General features: G+C 39.9%; 1 protein-coding gene and 1 pseudogene across 1 annotated transcript in view; both read left to right on the forward strand.

Moving 5' to 3' along the window:
- Positions 1–22,082, forward strand: part of LOC140679657 (uncharacterized) — a 60,912-nt gene that overhangs the window by 37,016 nt on the left and 1,814 nt on the right. Inside the window, exon 2 of the mRNA XM_072915504.1 lies at positions 21,786–22,060. Coding sequence (XP_072771605.1) covers positions 21,786–22,060 — 275 coding nt within the window. The remainder of the gene's footprint in view (positions 1–21,785; positions 22,061–22,082) is intronic.
- LOC140679643 (uncharacterized) lies at positions 684–16,270 on the forward strand (annotated as a pseudogene).

The raw sequence follows: 22,082 nt of genomic DNA on the forward strand, positions 1-22,082 counted from the left end.
ATTAAGGAAGCAGCATGAGACGACAAGTGTTTGATGTGGAAGACGTTAATGGAGTCTCGGATTGAAAATAAACTTTATTCCCTTGGAGTTTATGAGGCCAACGAGGTATGATTACTTCTGATATGTTTGTGAAATCTATGTGTTTTTTCTTTTTTGCATGTCAGACTAATTGTAAGCTCTGGTTGATTATTGTATTAGTTTCACACTTTCACAAGACTTACTTTGTCGAACAACTTGCCGTGTGCTTGAACCCACTAAAAGACAGAATACAACATTGTCGATTTTTGTTTAATTTCTATCTCCAAAGCATTTTGATACCAAAAATGTTTTCGCGACAAGGAGCACTTCAATTATGAGCCAGAAATGCAAGAAAAGATGAAAAGGGCCGCTAGTTATTTAAAAGGTATTTTATTTTTTAAAGTGCAGTTGTCGATCGGAAGTTGCACACTTCTGGCGCATGCGCAAACACATGGAACAGTGGTAAAGCGGGAAGTCCAAGATGGCGGACTAAGCGGAGAAGTTTCACATTTACGATCTTATAGATTCAAAAATAGCATCAAATACCTCAACTATTCGCCTTTTCTTAAGCCCACCAAACGGACTTTGAGTGTGGAGCGACGGCGTGTTATGTGAAGTGAAGATTGAAGACGTGATAGAAGATGGACGACTACTGCTATGCTAAGATGGCGACGTCCGCTAAAAGAGAAGATGAAAGAGAATCAGCGCCACCAACGGAGAACAATCTGACAAGCGAAGATGAAGGTGAGTGTGTTGCGTTCCCTCATTTAAAAGCTATTTGAATTCCAAGCCCTACAAATAGAAATTAGCCGACTTTGTTGAACAATGTAAACAAAGAACCTGTTAGCATTTTTACCTCGATCAAAAATGGCGGAAATGTTTGTCAGAAGTTACCGCAGTAGTATCCTGCACCGGAAAACTGCCTTAACTTAAATAAAAAGTGATATTAATCGAGATTGGATGGAATATACTTTGTATTTTTTGTTTAGCACTTAGCAATAGTGCTAATTGCTTGATCTGCTTATCACTCACACTCTTAGAAATACAAGTGCTAAGTAGAACCATATAAGGTTCTTTTGCTCGTCCTCATAGGAGAACCCTTTTTGGCTCCAGGTAGAACCTTTTTATAAAGGTTCCACCTGGAACCCTTTTGGAGGGTTCTACCTAGAACCCAACATGAAGGGTTATACCTAGAACTGTGTGTGTAAGGTTCCACCCAGAACCCCCCATGAGAGGTTCTACAAAGAACCCACGCAGGGAGTTCCACTAAGAACCCTTTCATGTTTCAAGGGTTTCATCTAGAACCCACAGAGGGAGTTCCACTAAGAACCCTTTTGTATTTCAAGGGTTTCATCTAGAACCCACGCAGGGAGTTCCACTAAGAACCCTTTCGTATTTCAATGGTTTCATCTAGAACCCACACAGGGAGTTCCACTAAGAACCCTTTCGTTTGTCAAGGGTTTCATCTAGAACCCATGCAGGGAGTTCCACTAAGAACCCTTTCATGTTTCAAGGGTTTCATCTAGAACCCACGCAGGGAGTTCCACTAAGAACCCTTTCGTATTTCAAGGGTTTCATCTAGAACCCACACAGGGAGTTCCACTAAGAACCCTTTTGTATTTCAAGGGTTTCATCTAGAACCCACGCAGGGAGTTCCACTAAGAACCCTTTCGTATTTCAAGGGTTTCATCTAGAACCCACACAGGGAGTTCCACTAAGAACCCTTTCGTTTGTCAAGGGTTTCATCTAGAACCCATGCAGGGAGTTCCACTAAGAACCCTTTCATGTTTCAAGGGTTTCATCTAGAACCCACACAGGGAGTTCCACTAAGAACCCTTTTGTATTTCAAGGGTTTCATCTAGAACCCACGCAGGGAGTTCCACTAAGAACCCTTTCGTATTTCAAGGGTTTCATCTAGAACCCACACAGGCAGTTCCACTAAGAACCCTTTCGTTTGTCAAGGGTTTCATCTAAAACCCATGCAGGGAGTTCCACTAAGAACCCTTTCATGTTTCAAGGGTTTCATCTAGAACCCACACAGGGAGTTCCACTAAGAACCCTTTTCTATTTCAAGGGTTTCATCTAGAACCCACGCAGCGAGTTCCACTAAGAACCCTTTCGTTTGTCAAGGGTTATATCTAGAACCCATGCAGAGAGTTCCACTAAGAACCATTTCATGTTTCAAGGGTTTCATCTAGAACCCACACAGGGAGTTCCACTAAGAACCCTTTCATGTTTCAATGGTTTCATCTAGAACCCACACAGGGAGTTCCACTAATAACCCTTTTGTATTTCAAGGGTTTCATCTAGAACCCACACAGGGAGTTCCACTAAGAACCCTTTCATGTTTCAATGGTTTCATCTAGAACCCACACAGGGAGTTCCACTAAGAACCCTTTCATGTTTCAATGGTTTCATCTAGAACCCACGCAGGGAGTTACACTAAGAACCCTTTCGTATTTCAAGGGTTTCATCTAGAACCCACACAGGGAGTTCCACTAAGAACCCTTTCGTTTGTCAAGGGTTTCATCTAGAACCCATGCAGGGAGTTCCACTACGAACCCTTTCATGTTTCAAGGGTTTCATCTAGAACCCACACAGGGAGTTCTACTAAGAACCCTTTTGTTTGTCAAGGGTTTCATCTAGAACCCATGCAGGGAGTTTCACTAAGAACCCTTTCATGTTTCAAGGGTTTCATCTAGAACCCACACAGGGAGTTCCACTATGAACCCTTTCATGTTTCAAGGGTTTCTTCTAGAACCCACACAGGTAGTTCCACTAAGAACCCTTTTGTTTGTCAAGGGTTTCATCTAGAACCCACGCAGGGAGTTCCACTAAGAACCCTTTCGTTTGTCAAGGGTTTCATCTAGAACCCATGCAGAGAGTTCCACTAAGAACCATTTCATGTTTCAAGGGTTTCATCTAGAACCCACACAGGGAGTTCCACTAAGAACCCTTTCATGTTTCAATGGTTTCATCTAGAACCCACACAGGGAGTTCCACTAATAACCCTTTTGTATTTCAAGGGTTTCATCTAGAACCCACACAGGGAGTTCCACTAAGAACCCTTTCGTATTTCAAGAGTTTCATCTAGAACCCACACAGGGAGTTCCACTAAGAACCCTTTTGTATTTCAAGGGTGTCATCTAGAACCCACACAGGGAGTTCCACTAAGAACCCTTTCGTATTTCAAGGGTTTCATCTAGAACCCACACAGGGAGTTCCACTAAGAACCCTTTCGTTTGTCAAGGGTTTCATCTAGAACCCATGCAGGGAGTTCCACTAAGAACCCTTTTGTTTGTCAAGGGTTTCATCTAGAACCCATGCAGGGAGTTCCACTAAGAACCCTTTCATGTTTCAAGGGTTTCATCTAGAACTCACACAGGGAGTTCCACTAAGAACCCTTTCGTTTGTCAAGGGTTTCATCTAAAACCCATGCAGGGAGTTCCACTAAGAACCCTTTCATGTTTCAAGGGTTTCATCTAGAACCCACACAGGGAGTTCCACTAAGAACCCTTTTGTATTTCAAGGGTTTCATCTAGAACCCACGCAGGGAGTTCCACTAAGAACCCTTTCGTTTGTCAAGGGTTTCATCTAGAACCCATGCAGGGAGTTCCACTAAGAACCCTTTCATGTTTCAAGGGTTTCATCTAGAACCCACACAGGGAGTTCCACTAAGAACCCTTTTGTTTGTCAAGGGTTTCATCTAGAACCCATGCAGGGAGTTCCACTAAGAACCCTTTCATGTTTCAAGGGTTTCATCTAGAACCCACACAGGGAGTTCCACTAAGAACCCTTTTGTATTTCAAGGGTTTCATCTAGAACCCACGCAGGGAGTTCCACTAAGAACCCTTTCGTATTTCAAGGGTTTAATCTAGAACCCACACAGGGAGTTCCACTAAGAACCCTTTCGTTTGTCAAGGGTTTCATCTAAAACCCATGCTGGGAGTTCCACTAAGAACCCTTTCATGTTTCAAGGGTTTCATCTAGAACCCACACAGGGAGTTCCTCTAAGAACCCTTTCGTTTGTCAAGGGTTTCATCTAGAACCCATGCTGGGAGTTCCACTAAGAACCCTTTCATGTTTCAAGGGTTTCATCTAGAACCCACACAGGGAGTTCCACGAAGAACCCTTTCATGTTTCAAGGGTTTCATCTAGAACCCACACAGGGAGTTCCACTAAGAACCCTTTCGTTTGTCAAGGGTTTCATCTAGAACCCATGCTGGGAGTTCCACTAAGAACCCTTTCATGTTTCAAGGGTTTCATCTAGAACCCACACAGGGAGTTCCACTAAGAACCCTTTTGTATTTCAAGGGTTTCATCTAGAACCCACGCAGGGAGATCCACTAAGAACCCTTTCGTATTTCAAGGGTTTCATCTAGAACCCACACAGGGAGTTCCACTAAGAACTCTTTCATGTTTCAAGGGTTTCATCCAGACCTGACACAGGGGGTTCTAAAAACATCCCATTTCAAAGGTTTTCACCGATAACCGTCTTGTCTTCTGAGGGTTCTATAAAGAACCATATTGTATTCTACAGATCAGTTTAGTTCATATTATATTGTGGTCATTTATCATGTTGACATTGAACAAACATTCAAAACATTTTAATGAGAAAAACATTTATTTAAAGATAGTCCAACAAAACAGGAGAGGCTGTGTAGGTCCCAGGGGAGAACAGGTCAAAAGTCAGCATAGGTCCAGTGGAATCAGCAACATGACAGGCCAGACACATCAGGCTGTCCTCAGTAGGTGAATTAGTGTAAATAAATCTCCAGCAATGGTGACATGGCAGAAAGAGACACAAAATAGTTTTAGTTCAATCAATCCAAGGTGCACTTACTGCATTTACTGCGCCTTATTGTAAGCTATCTACAAACAATAAAATAATGCATGGTCCAATGAGAAGAATCAGTGTACATTAGGGCTGAAACGACGCGTCGACGTAATCAGTTACGTAAATACGTCGACGGCGTTTTTGTGCGTCGACGCGTCGCATATTTACGTCACACTACCGTCATGGCGGAGCGCAAAGCAGACGATGCGAGCGGTGCGAGCGAGGGGGGAAAAAGCACGCCAAAAGTCGTCAAAAGTGTGGGAGTATTTCAATAAACGGCCTAAGAAGAAACGCTACTTTTACTCCGCTACTTTTATCTACATTCAGCTCGCTACTCGCTACTAATTTTTATCGATCTGTTAATGCACGCTTTGTTTGTTTTGGTCTGTCAGACAGACCTTCAAAGTGCCTGCCTTACTGGTGACGTTTCACTTCGTTCCACCAATCAGATGCAGTCACTGGTGACGTTGGACCAATCAAACAGAGCCAGGGGTCACATGACCGGACTTAAACAAGTTGAAACAAGTGTTCGGGTGTTACCATTTAGTGGTCAATTGTAAGGAATATGCACTGTACTGTAAAATCTACTAATAAAAGTTCCAATCAATCAATCAATCAATCAAAAGTGAGAAGGTAAAAAGACCCTTTTTTATTTCAACCGTACACCCGTCAAAAGCCTAAAGACTGACTGCACAGTTCCTGTCTTCACAATAAAAGTCCCGCTCCATCGCGCCTGCGCTTTCAAAATAAGAGTCTCCGAAAGCCAGCGCAAACAAGCTAGCAAGCTACGGAGTTTGCCGCCAATGTATTTCTTGTAAAGTGTATAAAAACGAATATGGAAGGTGGACAAATAAGATGCCAAAAAGCAACCACTTTCATGTGGTATTAGACAGAAAGGAGGAACTTTTTTTCTCCTCCATTTGAAAACGTGGACGTTATCATCACTACTGTCTGATTACAATCAATGCAAGTCATCAGAATCAGGTAATACACCAACTTATATTCTTGTCTTCATGAAAGAAAGGAATCTATATGTTAAACATGCATGTATAATTATTAAAACACCTTTAACATGTAAACAAAAACGGCAAAATAAATAAATATAAATTATACTGTGTATATCAATGTATGTATATATATATATATGTATATGTGTGTATATATATATATGTGTGTGTATATGTGTGTGTATATATATATATATATATATATGTGTGTGTGTGTGTGTGTGTGTGTGTGTGTGTGTGTGTATATATATATGTGTGTGTGTATATATATATATCCATCCATCCATTTTCTACAGCTTATTCCCTTTTGGGGTCGCGGGGGGCGCTGGAGCCTATCTCAGCTACAATCGGGCGGAAGGCGGGGTACACCCTGGACAAGTCGCCACCTCATCGTATATATATATATATATATATATATATATATATATATATATATATATATATATATATATGATATGTGTGTGTATGTTACTCATCAGTTACTCAGTACTTGAGTAGTTTTTTCACAACATACTTTTTACTTTTACTCAAGTAAATATTTGGGTGACTACTCCTTACTTTTACTTGAGTAATAAATCTCTAAAGTAACAGTACTCTTACTTGAGTACAATTTCTGGCTACTCTACCCACCTCTGCTAATAATGTTGTTGTATGCACACTGTGTCGAGCGGAAATGGCCTATCATAGCAGCACAACGGCTATGAACGAACATTTGAAAAGAAAACACGCGACAGCGTTCTTGCCATCACCATCAACTAGTCAATCGTCCGCGTGAGTATACGTTGTCATCATTACACAAAAACATGAATGTGTCTTTTGTATCTGCGTTGTAAATTCATAAACTAAAGCACCGTTTCGCTCTGAGAGGAGCGTTTGGCGTGCCTGTTCAGTGTTTACAAAGACGCGCTCCTCTTTAACGCTAACGTTAATTAGTTGTGCAAATACCTTTTACAACATTAACAGTTACATATACTATGTACAAACCAACAATTAACTTTCACTTTAATCATACTATCATTGTTGTGTTATTAAGCAAAATAAGCAAAAGTTTTACTTTTGTTGAAATGTTTACACTGTTGTTACAGAATATTTCCGTTTTGCACTTTTTTGAATTGGATGTTTATCTTTATTTTTGCACATTTTAAGGCAAAATAAGCAATACTTTTACTTTTGAAATGCTTATACTATTGCAGAATATTAAGATTTGCACTGGATGTTTACTTTTATATTTGCACATTAAAAAGCAAATAAGCTACTTTTAATTTGGTTAAATGTTAAAAGTTTTAAATGTTTACATTGTTACAGAATATTTTGTCATGTTGTTGTCAATGTTGACTGAGTGGCCATACTTTTTTTTTTTGTAGATAAAAGCCATGCCTTTTGAAAAAACTGGCCTACATTTATTTTTTCATCTTCATTTTAAATAAAAAAATAATCGGTAAAAGGAAAAATAATCTATAGATTAATCGAAAAAAATAATCTATAGATTAACCGATTAATCGAAAAAATAATCTATAGATTAATCGATAGAAAAATAATCGTTAGCTGCAGCCTTAGTGTACATACTGTATGTACTAATTGTGACAGTGGAACAGAATCATGAGAAAGTGAGGGAATCCCACAAAGTTTTCACATTGATTTAAATAATGTTGAAATACTTTTCAGTGTTATGTAATAAGTACTCAAAATGTTACGTATTGTAACAATAATGGAAATCTAGAGACGTCACTATGCCAAAATCAAACAAAATGCATTGGTCCAAAATATGTATTAACTAAGGGATTTTTTTTTTTATCAATATGTACAAACAAAGGGCAGCAGCAGGAATTTGACCATTAACAAGAACATAGAGCATGAAATCCCATGCTGCAACACATCTACTCACTACTCCCCACTTCCGACACAGTTGTATAGTCTCTTCACTGAAATGGGTACAACACTGTGGTCCTTGATCCCCAACACAAATCTTTCAATGAAAATAAGAGTTTTTCTCAGTTCCTTTGGGTACTGGACAGCAAAAACAATATACAGTGACATTAATGCACTCATAGCATATGATATGTCCATGCTGCTGTCCTCGGTCAAAACCTGTATACCAGGGGTGCTCACAGTTTTTCTGCAGGCGAGCTACTTTTCAATTGATCAAGTCGTGGGGATCTACCTCATTCATATATATAATTTATATTTACTTATTTATGAAATATATGTTTTTGTTAACAAGTTAAAGGTGTTTAATGATAATCAGTGTTTCCCACAGGACAGGCATCTATTTGTGGTGGTGGGGGGGGGGTGGCGAAATATTTATTAATTGTGGTTCTTACAAAAAATATATCTTATAAAATATAAAAGCTAAAATGTCTCTTAAAGCTCTGCCCCTTTAATTAGTGAATACTAATTAATTTAACTTTAGCCTACTACAACAACCATATTATTTACCAGCAACATGAAGTGAAACAGAGGCAGAGGTGTCCTGCCACAGTCAGTCAACGTCCTCCTCCTCCTCCTCCTGCTGCTGCTGAACAGGTCGTGAACATCCAACATTAGAATTTATTACTAACGAGCAGAAGCGCTCTATGTACAGTGCCGTCTAACCTTAAGCGGCGGCAGCTCAACACATGCAGGGTTCAACGTTAAGGTTTTTTTCTACTTGCCTGACTACTCAAATCTACTTGCCCCAATATTTTTACTTGTCCTGCCTAGGTTTTTTTTGGGCTGTGTAGTGCTCATGGATAATATCTTACTAAAATCCTTCCCGTTGACTATTTACAACACTACACAGTATTTATTATTATTATTATTATTATCTATAATTACATTTAAATGGCATTGCATACATGTAAAATTAAATGCTATTTCACATTATTTGACCAGTAGCAGCTACAGCCATCTGAACAGGTCAGCCATATGTTTAAAGCCCGATCACAGTTGAAATCTTGAAATGAAGGGCCTTTAATGGCCAAAACATTAACCTGGACAACATTTTAACAGCTGGTTGGCTCAGATTTTATTCTTTTCATTGCATTCACATGCTGCAGTGGACAGTGGACAATTTAGCTTCAGTATTAATGTAGTATCTGAAGCACCGTCTCCACGTGTGTTTATTGACAACAGGGTTATAACCTGGACACGTTAGCTCGTCGGTATGAAAACAGGTGATTGTTATTACGTGCGTCTGCCCCCGGCCCGAGTCAAACAGCGGCGGTGTTAATGAAGCAGCGTCAGGCTGCTCACCGTCAGTGAAACGCTCGGTGAAATCGCGGATTAACGTTAAATATATGACGAGCCACGAGCGATGCAGCTATAACCTATCTACCTATAACCTATATTACCCTCGTATTTTGATCCCGACCGTCCGTCTTCTTCGTCTTCGTCTTCGTCTTCTTCTTCTTCTTCTTCTTCTTCTTCTGGCCCACCAGGTGAATTAAGTGCTATTGGCGGAGTTACAATGCATAGTAGGCTACCGCCACCTACTGCACCGGAGTTGTAACTACAAGCAACATTCACAGACAGAGTCCCATTGCTTTTATGAGCGGTCGAGCGAGTCAAAAGCCGAAAAATCCATTTGTGGCGGACGTAATTCTTTCGTGGCGGGCCGCCACAAATAAATTAATGTGTGGGAAACACTGGTGGATGTCTGGTTGTGCCCTGTGGAAATAATAATTAAAGTGACCAAGTTGTAACTAATCGACGGCCGAGTAGTACCGATTTCAATTGATTAGTACCAGGATACTTTATTAGTAGCAGTATACTGTACAACCCTACTACACACACATACAGTACATAGAAGAAAGTGTGTTTTTGTTGTTTGTGTCTTGCAGACGTCCAGCAGCTGATCGGTAATCCAGAAGAAGTTTCCCCTCAGTTAGGGGGGAGCTCCACTTTGAAGCAGGAGACTCCACAACCACCCTGCATTAAAAAGGAAGAGGAGGAACTCTGCATCACTCAGGAGGGAGAGTGTCTTCTAGGACGAGAGGAAGCTGATTACATCAAGTTTCCACTGAGTATTCTCTCTGTGAAGACTGAAGATGATGAAGAGAAACCACAAGTAGACAACCTCTTAGCTCCACTATCAGATAGTGAGGCTGAAGACGAGGTTGAAGAACCTTTGAGCAGCGACACAGACTGTGAAGGTGATATGAGGACTCACACTGACAACAAACACTCTGAATGCTCTACAAAGAAGAGAGGTAAAACATGTTTGAGCTGCTCAGTTTGTGGTCAACGTTTTACTAAAAAGAGCCATTTGACTGAACACATAAGAACACACACAGGTGAAAAACCATTTAAGTGTTCAGTTTGTGGCAACAGCTTTTCTCAAAATAGCTCTTTGACTCAACACATGAGAACACACACAGGTGAAAAACCATTTAATTGTTCAGTCTGTGGCAACAGCTTTTCTAAAAATAGCAATTTGACTCAACACATGAGAACACACACAGGTGAAAAAACATTTAATTGTTCAGTTTGTGGCAACAGCTTTTCTCAAAACAGCAATTTGACTCAACACATGAGAACACACACAGGTGAAAAAACATTTAAGTGTTCAGTTTGTGGCAACAGCTTTTCTCTAAATAGCAATTTGACTCAACACATGAGAACACACACAGGTGAAAAACCATTTAATTGTTCAGTTTGTGGTAAAAGCTGTTCTGTTAAGAGACATTTGACTCAACACATGAGAACACACACTGGTGAAAAACCATTTAGTTGTTCAGTTTGTAGCAAAGGCTTTTCTGTTAAGTGCAGTTTGATTAAACACATGAGTACACACCGAGATTAAAAACCATGTAAGTGTTCAGTTTGTGGCAAAAGCTTTTCTGTTAAGAGAATATTGACTTGACACATGAGAACACACACTGGACTATGACAATTTAATTGTTCAGTTTGTGGTAAAAACTTTCATCAAAACAGTTTTTTGTGTCGACACGAGAACACACACTGGAGAAAAACCATTTAGTTGTTCAGTGTGCTGTAAATGGTTCCCACATAATGCAGACACAGTAAAACACATAAGAACACACAAGGGAAAATAACCAATTAGCTGTTTAGTTTGTGGTATGTTGCTCATATGTGGTGACATCCACCCTACCCAGGACCTCCTCACTGCTTCTTTCACAAATATCTGAGGTATTCTTACAAACTTGGATTATTTGGAGCATAATCTTATCCACTCATGACCCCATGTCTTCTCTGTATCTGAAACTTTCCTGAACAGTAAGATAGACGATGCTTCAAGTGCTTGGTTAGTCCTTCTTCAGTCCAGGGACCTGGGGCCTCATGTGTCAAGTTTGTGCACGCTCAAAAACCTGCACTACACCCTTTTTCACTGCAAAGTTGAGATGTATCAAAACTGACTTTGGGATGCTTGGTAACTGTTTACATAACTAAGAGCCAACTTTTACTCCTCAGACTGATTGATGTGCAAATCAGAGACATATGAACAATTAACCCCCAACACCCACAACCCAACCCCCACCTCCCTAACAGGTTCAATCCGGCCCGTGAGATGAGTTCTAAATGTGTCCGCTGGATGTCGCAAAACCAATTCTGTTAGGCAATCAAATTGCATAGCAAGTATACCAAGCAAGAGATACACGGTAAAGCGGGGCTGTGACTCCTCCCCCTCCACCCAACGTAAAACAGGAGTAAAATAAGCAATCAGTAACCCCACTTAAAATGCAGCATGAGACACTGCACACTGATATAGTTCTGTGAAAATGATTGTCTTCTGTGCAAATGTAAAGAAAGTGAACAGTGTGTGATTTACTGCAATACTGTCAGTCTTTGAACTTTTTATTTGTGCTTTGTTGAAATTGTTCACACATTGCACAGCTTTTATTTTTCTATCAATACACATTATGTCTAGAAGACAGGAAGTAACTCAACACTCTTGAATAGTTTCTACCTCAGTTTGTATGGTTTGTTGAGTTAGCACAGGATTAATATGTGGAAATGACAAATGAGGTAGTTGATACATAGAATAGTTTTTACCGTAATTTCCGGACTATAAGCCGCTACTTTTTCCCCTCGTTCTGGTCCCTGCGGCTTATACAACGGTGCGGCTTACGGTAACCAGGGGCGCGCACTACCGAGGATGCGCGAGACCGAGGCAGACATCTGGCGCCAGGTAACGAGAGCAAAACAAAGAGTAGGAGAGCGTCAGTTGCGCGAATGAAGTGTTCATGCAAACACCCTCAATATGGAAAACATACGGAGAAGTGCATATGATGCTGCTTTTAAGTTAAAGGCAATCAATCTGGCTGTCAAAGAAGGAAATAGAGCTGCTGCACGTACCCTTGACATCAATGAATCAATGGTGAGACGTTGGAGACGGCAGCATGAAGAACTGATTCAATGTAAAAAGACAAAACAATCCTTCAGAGGTAATAAAAGCAGATGGCCGGAACTTGAAAACTTTCTTGGGGACTGGGTGAACACACAGAGAGCAGACGGCCGGGGTGTTTCCACCGTGCAGATCCGACTGAAAGCCCAAACAACCGCCAAAGAAATGAATATTGAAGATTTTAGAGGTGGACCATCATGGTGTCTCAGATTTATGAGACGAAAAGGACTGTCCATTAGGGCACGGACGACTCTGAGTCAGCAACTCCCTCCCGACCACAAGGAGAAAATAACAAACTTCCGCGAATTCACACAAAGAAAGATAGACGAATATTCCATCGGACCGGACGAGATAATAAACATGGATGAAGTGCCTCTGTCCTTTGACTTGCCTCTCACAAGGACTGTTAACAAAAAAGGTGAATCGTCCATCACACTGAGAACAACTGGCCATGAGAGAACACATTTCACTTGGGTTCTGGGCTGCACAGCATCCGGACTAAAGCTTCCACCGTTGGTGATTTATATACGGATTACTATGCCAAATGAAAAATTCCCGAAAGACATCTGCGTAAAAGTCAACCAGAAAGGGTGGATGATGGAAAGCGTTATGAAGGAATGGCTGAATGAGTGCTATGGCAAGCGACCTGGGGGATTTTTTCGCAAAAAAAAAGCACTGCTCGTTTTGGACAGCATGAGGGCCCATATAACAGATTCTGTGAAAGCAGCCATCAAGAGCACAAACTCTATTCCAGCTGTGATTCCTGGGGGCACAACGAAGCATTTGCAGCCACTGGACATCAGTGTGAATCGTGCTTTTAAAGTGGCACTACGAGTTCAGTGGGAGGCATGGATGACTAACGGTGAGAAATCATCAGAGGTGGGACCAAGTCATTGCTTTGCAAGTCACAAGTAAGTCTCAAGTCTTTGCCCTCAAGTCCGAATCAAGTCCCGAGTCAAGACAGGGCAAGTCGGAGTCAAGTCCAAAGTCAAGACTGGAAAGTCTCAAGTCAAGTCCCAAGTCCTGCATTTTGAGTTTCGAGTCCTTTCAAGTCGTTTAACCACAGACTAATATATTTACACAGATTGTGTATGCTTTTAAAACGCTGTATTTATTTATTAAAACAAGTGCATTTGAAATTGCAGGGAAAAAGATAGTGCTGACATTGCACTTCAAAATAGCACTATTAACCAGTCATTTTAAACATGTAACTCATTCCTTTACAGAATAAACACATTTGAAAAAAACAAGTTATTTGCACAAAAGTGTTAACATTGTATTTCCAAGGCATATTGCATTGTAACTAGTTCCACAGCAGTTTCTATCCTGTTCTTACCTTGTCTCATTGATCTCATCTCATACTGTATGTGTGTTTATGTGTGCGTACACATGAAAAACATAACAAATATATGAACATAACAATGAACAGAGTTGTACTTTTTAGATGTCAGGACCCTATGCAATATGTACACATATTCTTAATATAGTATAGATTTTAACTGACCTTTATTTGACTATGTTTGTCTTTTTGTAGGTGGCTAAAATACGCGGTGCTGCTGACCACCGTCTAACGTTACGTTACTGTGTGTGATACATTGACTAACGTAATGTTACTGTGTGTGATACATTGACTAACGTTACGTTACTGTGTGTGATACATTGACTAACGTTACGTTACTGTGTGTGATGCATTGACTAACGTTACGTTACTGTGTGTGATACATTGTCTAACGTAACGTTATGTGTAGGTACCTCATGCAACCCTGCTTAAAAAAAAAATCACTTGACAAAAAGTATGAATAAGGTAGCAAACTGCAGTGGACGCAACAGATTGCCGTGTTTGCAATGACGTTATAACCATAGACATCTTATAAGTAGACGCAGCATTGGTTGCTGTGACGTGAGCAATTTGGCCGCCATCTTGAAGTGGTGATGAGGAGCCGGCGAGCAGCCTAAACTGACAGTTGACAGGTAGAAAACAAAGATGGTGTTCAGCGTTTTCCTGCTCAAATGAGCGGACTGTTGAAAATAGGAATCGGGGGATTACTTTTCACAAGTAAGATTTAACATTAACGTACTATTGGTTGTATCTTATGAAAATAATATTACCACAGAGTTGAGAAGGATCAAAGATCTTCAATATTTGTATGTGAAAATCACAAAGAAATCTTCTGGGGGAGGATGACGCCCCTACAGGGGTTTGCTTTACAAACTTTCAGCCCCACCTAAAACAAAATTCACCAGCTGCCACTGATTATGATGTATTCTCATTTTAGGCAAAGTATAAGACAATACTTTCTTAACAGTATAATTGTAACCAGGAATAAGTCTTCAAGTAACAATATTCAAATACTAACATTGTTGGGTAAGACACAATTTGCTTTTATTCTGAATCCAGTGAAACAGATTGGTGGTTTTAGCTGATATGAGGACTTTCAGGTGTTTATATATGTTTAAGTATTTGGCAGACGCTTTTATCCAAAGCGACTTACATAAAATAATACATATAAAACAATCACTGCAAACATTATCATTTAAGGGAAGAATGTAATAGAAAATATCAATACAAAGTGTCAAGACAGAATAAACTCTCTGCTACTGAAGCAACAGAGATAGTCTATAGGTCCCTAAGATATATAGATATCTCATGTATTCATACATTGTTTATGTAGGATATACGCATGTATATATAACCTAATCATATTGTTTCTTCAACTTAAAAATAGTTTACCGTTTTTTTCCCCCTTCTCTGGGATTATATTCCCAGTTTTGATCTGGGACGTCTGGTCACTTATAGCATATAAGAATATTCTATGACTGTTAAGCAAACTATGAATAATAAAACATGTGTCCTTTATCATAGCTACACGTATGACAAAAAAGGGGGGTGAAAATCAGTGGTATTCAGTGAGGTAAGATGAATTAAATGCGCTGACAGTTCATTGCTCCTGCCAAATGAATTGCACTGAGTGGAGCGGATCACCACTCCAAGATGGCGGCCCCGCGCCTCGTCTGCGCCAGTAGGCAGTAGCGCTCCATGCTGCGTCTACTTATAAGATGTCTATGGTTATAACGTTAGCAGTGAGTTTGCAGCCTCACTGATTTAACTACACAGCAAATAAAAGTCACGTTACTTAGCCAATAAACGTTATCTTACATTCAAAACTTACCCTTCTTTGTGCAACTTCTAATGTCGAACGAAGTTGGAAGTTGTTGCGTCTCCGTCTGTAATATTCGAACTGCGTGATTTGCATACGGCAATTCGTTTTTTGTTGACCAAGTCGTAGTTTTTATACCCGAACGAAACCAACTTTTGGCATAATTGTTTATCACTGGCACGTTGTTTGACAACTCTTGTTCAGTGGTTGTCCTGCAATTTGATTGGATGAATGCTGCGTGATGAAAATAACGTATATCTAATTTGATTGGCTGTTGTACTGACAGCACACCAGCTGACAGGAACAACACGCTGAGAGACACAGACGAAGAAAATGAAAAATACGGAGCGCTCCCAAATAACTTTTTAAGATTTGGATTTTGGGGAAAGTGGCAAGTCATGTCAAGTCAAAAGGCTCAAGTCCAAGTGAAGTCACAAGTCATTGATGTTAAAGTCTAAGTCGAGTTGCAAGTCTCTTTACATTTTGTCAAGTCGAGTCTAAAGTCATCAAATTCATGACTCGAGTCTGACTCGAGTCCAAGTCATGTGACTCGAGTCCACACCTCTGGAAATCATTCACCAAAACTGGTCGCATGCGAAAAGCAACTTTTGCTCAAGTCTGCCAGTGGATCCTGACGGCATGGAAAAGTGTGAAAACATCCACGATCATCAACGGCTTTCGAAAAGCTGGACTGCTGCGTCGTGATGATGAAGAGGACGGCGTAACGGCTGACGAAGCCGGAGCCGTTGATTCCACTGACGAAGAGGAAGGTTTTGAGAGCGAGAACAAAGGAGAGGGAGTGGCTGACGACGCCATTTTGGACCTGTTCTTCTCCGACACAGACGAAGAGGATTTCGGTGGTTTTAGTACGCAGGAGGAAGACGATGACACAATGATTAAAGACTGACTTTTCATATACCGGTAGTAGGCTGGTTATTTTGATAACGTAAACGGCTGCGGGACTGCACTTTTACTGCCGTGTTACAGGCGAGCACTTTGTATTACTTTGCACCGTTGTATTATTTGTACTCTGCACGAATGCTGTTCGCCATGTCAAAGATGTGAAAGTTTGATTGAATGATTGAAAGATTTATTGTTAATAAATGAGACGCTTTGCGTTCCCAAACAGTCATCTCTGTCCCGACAATCCCCTCCGTGGTAGCAGGAACCCCTATATACTACGGTAATTACACATCAAAACGCCTGCAGCTTATATATGGAGCAATCTGTATTTTCCCCTAAATTTAGCTGGTGCGGCTTATAGTCAGGTGCGGCTTATAGTCCGGAAATTACGGTATTCATGCTTTATTTTGTTTTTTGTTCAATCCTAGATGGGTTGGAACTTAAAGTTTAATAGAAACACTGAGATTAAGTCTAAATTCATTGTGTTTTTTAAGGTGTTTTTGAAAATGCGCCATTTTTTCCCTCTACATTTTTAACTACCATAACTATAATAAAAGTGTTTTGTCAAGAGGATTATTTGTGATATGTAAATTTTCAGAATGTGCTCGTTCTATTTTTGGCCAAAGTAAAATAAAGAAAGTACTCTGAAGTTGTCATAGTCATATTTTTAAGTTATCATGCCATGATTTTACCCGTCCCGCCCACGTGGAAATAGATTTTCCTCCATGCGGCCCCTGAGCTAAAATGAGTTTGACACCCCTGCTGTAATGTGACTCATGTGAGCAGGTTACTGTATAAACACATTTTGTTATAAGTTATAAAAATGTGTTCAGTTCTCAGAGACACATCAATGTCAGGCTGACAATCGCTCTTCCGCTTTCTCCAAACACGAGAACAAAGCAGCTCCTACTGACTTGTGATTGGTCAGACCGTGCCCATCTTAATCACATGGCTAATTTCAATATAATAAATTGTGATGTAACACAATTGAATATCTTATATGCTCAGACAGTAATGTGTTTATATAAGTTTAGATTGTGTTATGATGTTTGTAATGGGGAAAGACGTTAATGTGTCTTGTTTTCATGTCAGCATTTAAGATAGTTGACATTTAGTATGATAGCTGTTAACTGGCGATTAGTGATGTTAAGTGCCTAAGATGGTAGTTATTGATTAGCAGTGTGATGAGGGCTTTCTGCTGGTGAGTGATTAGCACTACAGTTAGAGCCACCTATCGCTAGGTAGAAATGAGCAGTTTCACCAACATTTTTATGTGAAACCATATTACTAACTGTCTGGTGTTTGACAGGATTCATGGAAGTTTATTGTCATACCAGCACACGATACACATGAGATGGCACACAATTTAGTAGCACGTGAACAATAGGATTGGTCCTGGTGGAGATCTACACTCTTAGTGCTTTTCTTCTTTATTCAGAGTCATCATTTGACTTTCTAAAGGTTTTTAACTAAAACAACTAAGTGGATTGAAAAAATATTTCTGTATTTCTTGTAGTGTTTAAAATGTATGATTTTTTTTTCTTCAATGTTTGCCCTTTTTCTGGTTTGAACAACAGCCATGCTTGTATATATATATATTTTATTTTCAAACAGTAGTTGTCCATTATTTAATGTTAGATACTTTTGCCAACCAGTTTTAAAACAAGATTAAAATGCGTTTATTTTGAAAAAAACCACTGCTGTGGAGTAGGAAACGGAAGTGGCGGGCTTCTAGCGCATGCGCAAATGTACTTGAAGCCAAGCAAAAAGAGGAAGACCGCATGCTATGGTTGTTCGGAGATTCTTCGAATTCACGATCTTAAAGTCATATGATTCACAGCAAATATAGCAACAAATATCTCAATTGGTATTTTCCAAAGCCACGAAACGTGCATTGAGTTTGGAGCGATATGTGAAGTGAAGATTGAAGACGTGATAGAAGATGGACGACTACTGCTATGCTAAGATGGCGACGTCCGCTAAAAGAGAACATGAAAGAGAATCAACTTCCAGCAAATCACCAACGGAGATAAAGACGAAAGATGAAGGTGAGTGACTTGAAGTTTTGTCATTTGAAAACTATTTCAAGCCCTTAAAGTGTAAATGAGCCGACCTTGTTGAAGAATGTAAAGAAAGAGCCGCCATGATTGTTAGCTTGAAGAAGGCAGTGGAGTTCACATCAGAGGAGATGAAAGAATGCAAAAGTCAAATGAAGAAAGTGGAAGAGCAAAACAAGCGCTTGTGTAAAGAAAAGAATGATGTGAAAGAAGAGATGTTGGGGAAGAGTAAGAGATGTGAAGAGAAGACTGGACCACATGTCTACATCAACGTGCAGAGGATTGGAGGTAATAAAGAACAAGAAAATAATAAATGTATGCTTTGTTCAAACACTAATGGTAAAATAAGATAGCTGGTAGTGTTTTTGTTGTACTGTAAAGTTCACATTTGAATGACAATAAAAATAAGTCTAAGTCTAAGTTACAAACATCTGAGCCTCTTTAAATATTTGTATTTATTTCAAATTTTTGTATTCGTGTTTTTCTAAAAAAAAGTTGTACCGTATTTTCCGCACCATAAGGCGCCCTGGGTTATAAGCCGCGCCTTCAATGAACGGCATATTTCAAAACTTTGTCCACCTATAAGCCGGCCCCGTGTTGTAAGCCGCATCTAACTGCGCTAAAGGAATGTCAAAAAAACAGTCAGATAGGTCAGTCAAACTTTAATAATATATTAAAAACCAGCGTGATGTGGGCGCGCATGGAGTCGTATATCAACATGGACAGAGCTGCGTGAAAAAAGCCACCCGGCCTCTTCGCGTAAACTTCCCTTAACCACTCGCTCATCTTTTCTTCATCCATCCATCCCTTCGAGTTAGCTTTTATGATGACGCCGGCTGGAAAGGTCTCTTTTGGCAAGGTCTTCCTTTTGAATATCACCATGGGTGGAAGTTTCTGGCCATTAGCATGGCAAGCTAGAACCACAGTGAAGGATGACTTCTCATTCCCTGTGGTGCGAATATTCACCGTACGTGCTCCCGTTGTATCCACAGTGCGGTTCACAGGAATATCAAAAGTCAGTGGAACCTCGTCCATGTTGATAATGTTCTCTGGCCGGATCTTTTTTTTCAGCTATCTTGTTTTTACAATATGCACGGAAAGTAGCCAGCTTTTCTTGAAAGTCTTTAGGCAGTTGCTGTGAAATAGTAGTCCGTGTGCGGATGGAGAGATTGCGTCTTTTCATGAACCGGAAACCTGTCGCTTAGTAGGAGCCATTTTGTGGTCTTTACAGATGTAAACACACAAAGGAAATTAAACGTAATATCCGCGCGCTTCTTCTTCTTCTACGCGGGCGGGTGGTTGCTTACAGTAGAAGAAGAAGCGCTTCCTCTTCTCTGGGGGCGGGTGCTTACCTTGGCGGTTGCTTGCGTAGAAGAAGAAGCACTTCCTCTTCTACGGGGAAAAAAGATGGCGGCTGTTTACCGTAGTTGCGAGACCGAAACTTTATGAAAATGAATCTTAATATTAATCCATATATAAAGCGCACCGGGTTATAAGCCGCACTGTCAGCTTTTGAGTAAATTTGTGGTTTTTAGGTGCGGCTAATAGTGCGGAAAATACGGTACTGAATTCCTTTGGTGGTGGTATGGTATGATATGTTTTAATAACAGATAGTTTATGTTAAAAATGTGCCTGAAATTAAACAAAGCCCCAAATTCGAAAAGACAACTTTCACCAGGGTGTGACACGAATATTCAAGAAAAGGAATTCAGAAAAATTTAAACAGAAAACCCGAATTAGATTAGTTTATCATATTGCTATAGTCATTTTCATTTATTGTTACTATGATTTTTAATTTATGTGTTATTAATTTGTTACTAATGTATATCTGGTTGTTCTTTTAGAGTATGTTTAAAATTGAGTTTTGGTGATACTATTTTTACATTTTCAAAGTAATAAATAATTTACCAGTAGTTATTTATCGTGATTCCAAAATCCCTCGAAATATTAAATTATGTTTTGCCATAATTGTCCAGCCCTAGACGAGGTATTGGAAAGGACTTCATGATAAACTATGTATCACGGTACTTGAGTCACGATACAATAGTCTATTGTAATATTGTGACATGGAGTTTTACTGACATTTTTACAAAGTCACTGAAAAATTCAAAAAACTGCTTAAAATGAATGTTGTATAAATGTATACTTGTTGATAGTTATTATTTATTGGACAAATTGTGTCAAAAACAAAGTAAATAAAATGATCATTGCAATTGTACAGAAAGTGGATCCAATTTCTTGCATTTAATATCTAAAAAAGTTCTCTACTTCTTAACTACAGACTTCTTTCAGATAGATATTATCTTTTTTAGTTTTGCGATGTATTTCAATATTGACTTTTTCCTCACTGTTAGTTTGTAGTATCCTAATGTCCATGGAAGCAGATGTTTTCTACTTTCTGTGATTCTAGCTGAACTTTTCTGAGTCTATGACAAGTCATGTAAACATTGATCCATCATTCTGGCAAGGCACTAAATGAATGGCCATGAAACACTGAGTGTTGTTAAAAGGAAAGGCCATGTAACACAGTGGTAAAAATGCCCCCGTACCAACTTGTTTGCAATGCGTTGCTGCCATTAAATTCTGAGTTATTGATTATTTGCAAGACAAAATAGTTTCTCAGTTCGGGCATTAAATATTTTGTCTTTGCAGTCTATTCAATTGAATATAAGTTGAAAAGGATTTGCAAATCATTGTATTCTCTTTTTATTTACCATTTACACAACGTGACAACTTCACTGCTTTTGGGTTTTGTACATGTGCACAGCAGGGGAGCTGGTTAACTTATGAGAGTAGTATGTGTGTTTGTGAGAATGTCAACGTGTTGTCTGAGTGACGTCAGTGAGTGAGCGGGCGAGTAAAGAGAGAGCAGCAGGACAGGTGTAACAACTACATTATACCTGTCACTATTTAAACTCCTTGTGCAGATCTGAATGCTTATTATTTAAATGTTGACCTAAGTCTGAAGCAAAGGTGGTAATACTAATCACCACATTTGGCGAGGCGTGTTTTAAAGCAGCTGTTGTGAGAGTAGTGTATGTGTGTGTGCACCTTTAAGAGTGGCAGTATGTGGGCTGAGTGAGTGAGTGGGCGAGTAAGGAGAGGTAGTGGTAGCATGTGCAGGAGTGTTAATAGCATGGTGGATGTCCGGTTGTGCCCTGTGGAAATAATAAATAAAGTGAGCAAGTTGTAACTAATCGACGGCCTCGTCCTTCCGACCAAAGAGCGGAGCTTTATGGACCCAGTGTTACCCCCGACAAAACATGGGCCCTGGAGGTAGTCACCGCCTCACAGCAGCATTCAGATGAAAGAACGATTACGGTACTTTTCAAAGGTGCTATAGTACCGATTTCAATTGATTAGTACCACTATACTTTATTAGTAGCAGTATACTGTACAACCCTACTACACACACATACAGTACATAAAAGAAAGTGTGTTTTTGTTGTTTGTGTCTTGCAGACGTCCATCAGATGATCGATAATCCAGAAGAAGTTTCCCCTCAGTTAGGGGGGAGCTCCACTTTGAAGCAGGAGACTCCACAACCACCCTGCATTAAAAAGGAAGAGGAGGAACTCTGCATCACTCAGGAGGGAGAGTGTCTTCTAGGACGAGACGAAGCTGATGACACCAAGTTTCCACTGAGTATTCTCTCTGTGAAGACTGAAGATGATGAAGAGAAACCACAAGTAGACAACCTCTTAGCTCCACTATCAGATAGTAAGGCTGAAGACGAGGTTGAAGAACCTTTGAGCACCG

Source organism: Nerophis lumbriciformis, linkage group LG20, assembly GCF_033978685.3.
Source record: "Nerophis lumbriciformis linkage group LG20, RoL_Nlum_v2.1, whole genome shotgun sequence".
NCBI classification, from domain to species: domain Eukaryota; kingdom Metazoa; phylum Chordata; class Actinopteri; order Syngnathiformes; family Syngnathidae; genus Nerophis; species Nerophis lumbriciformis.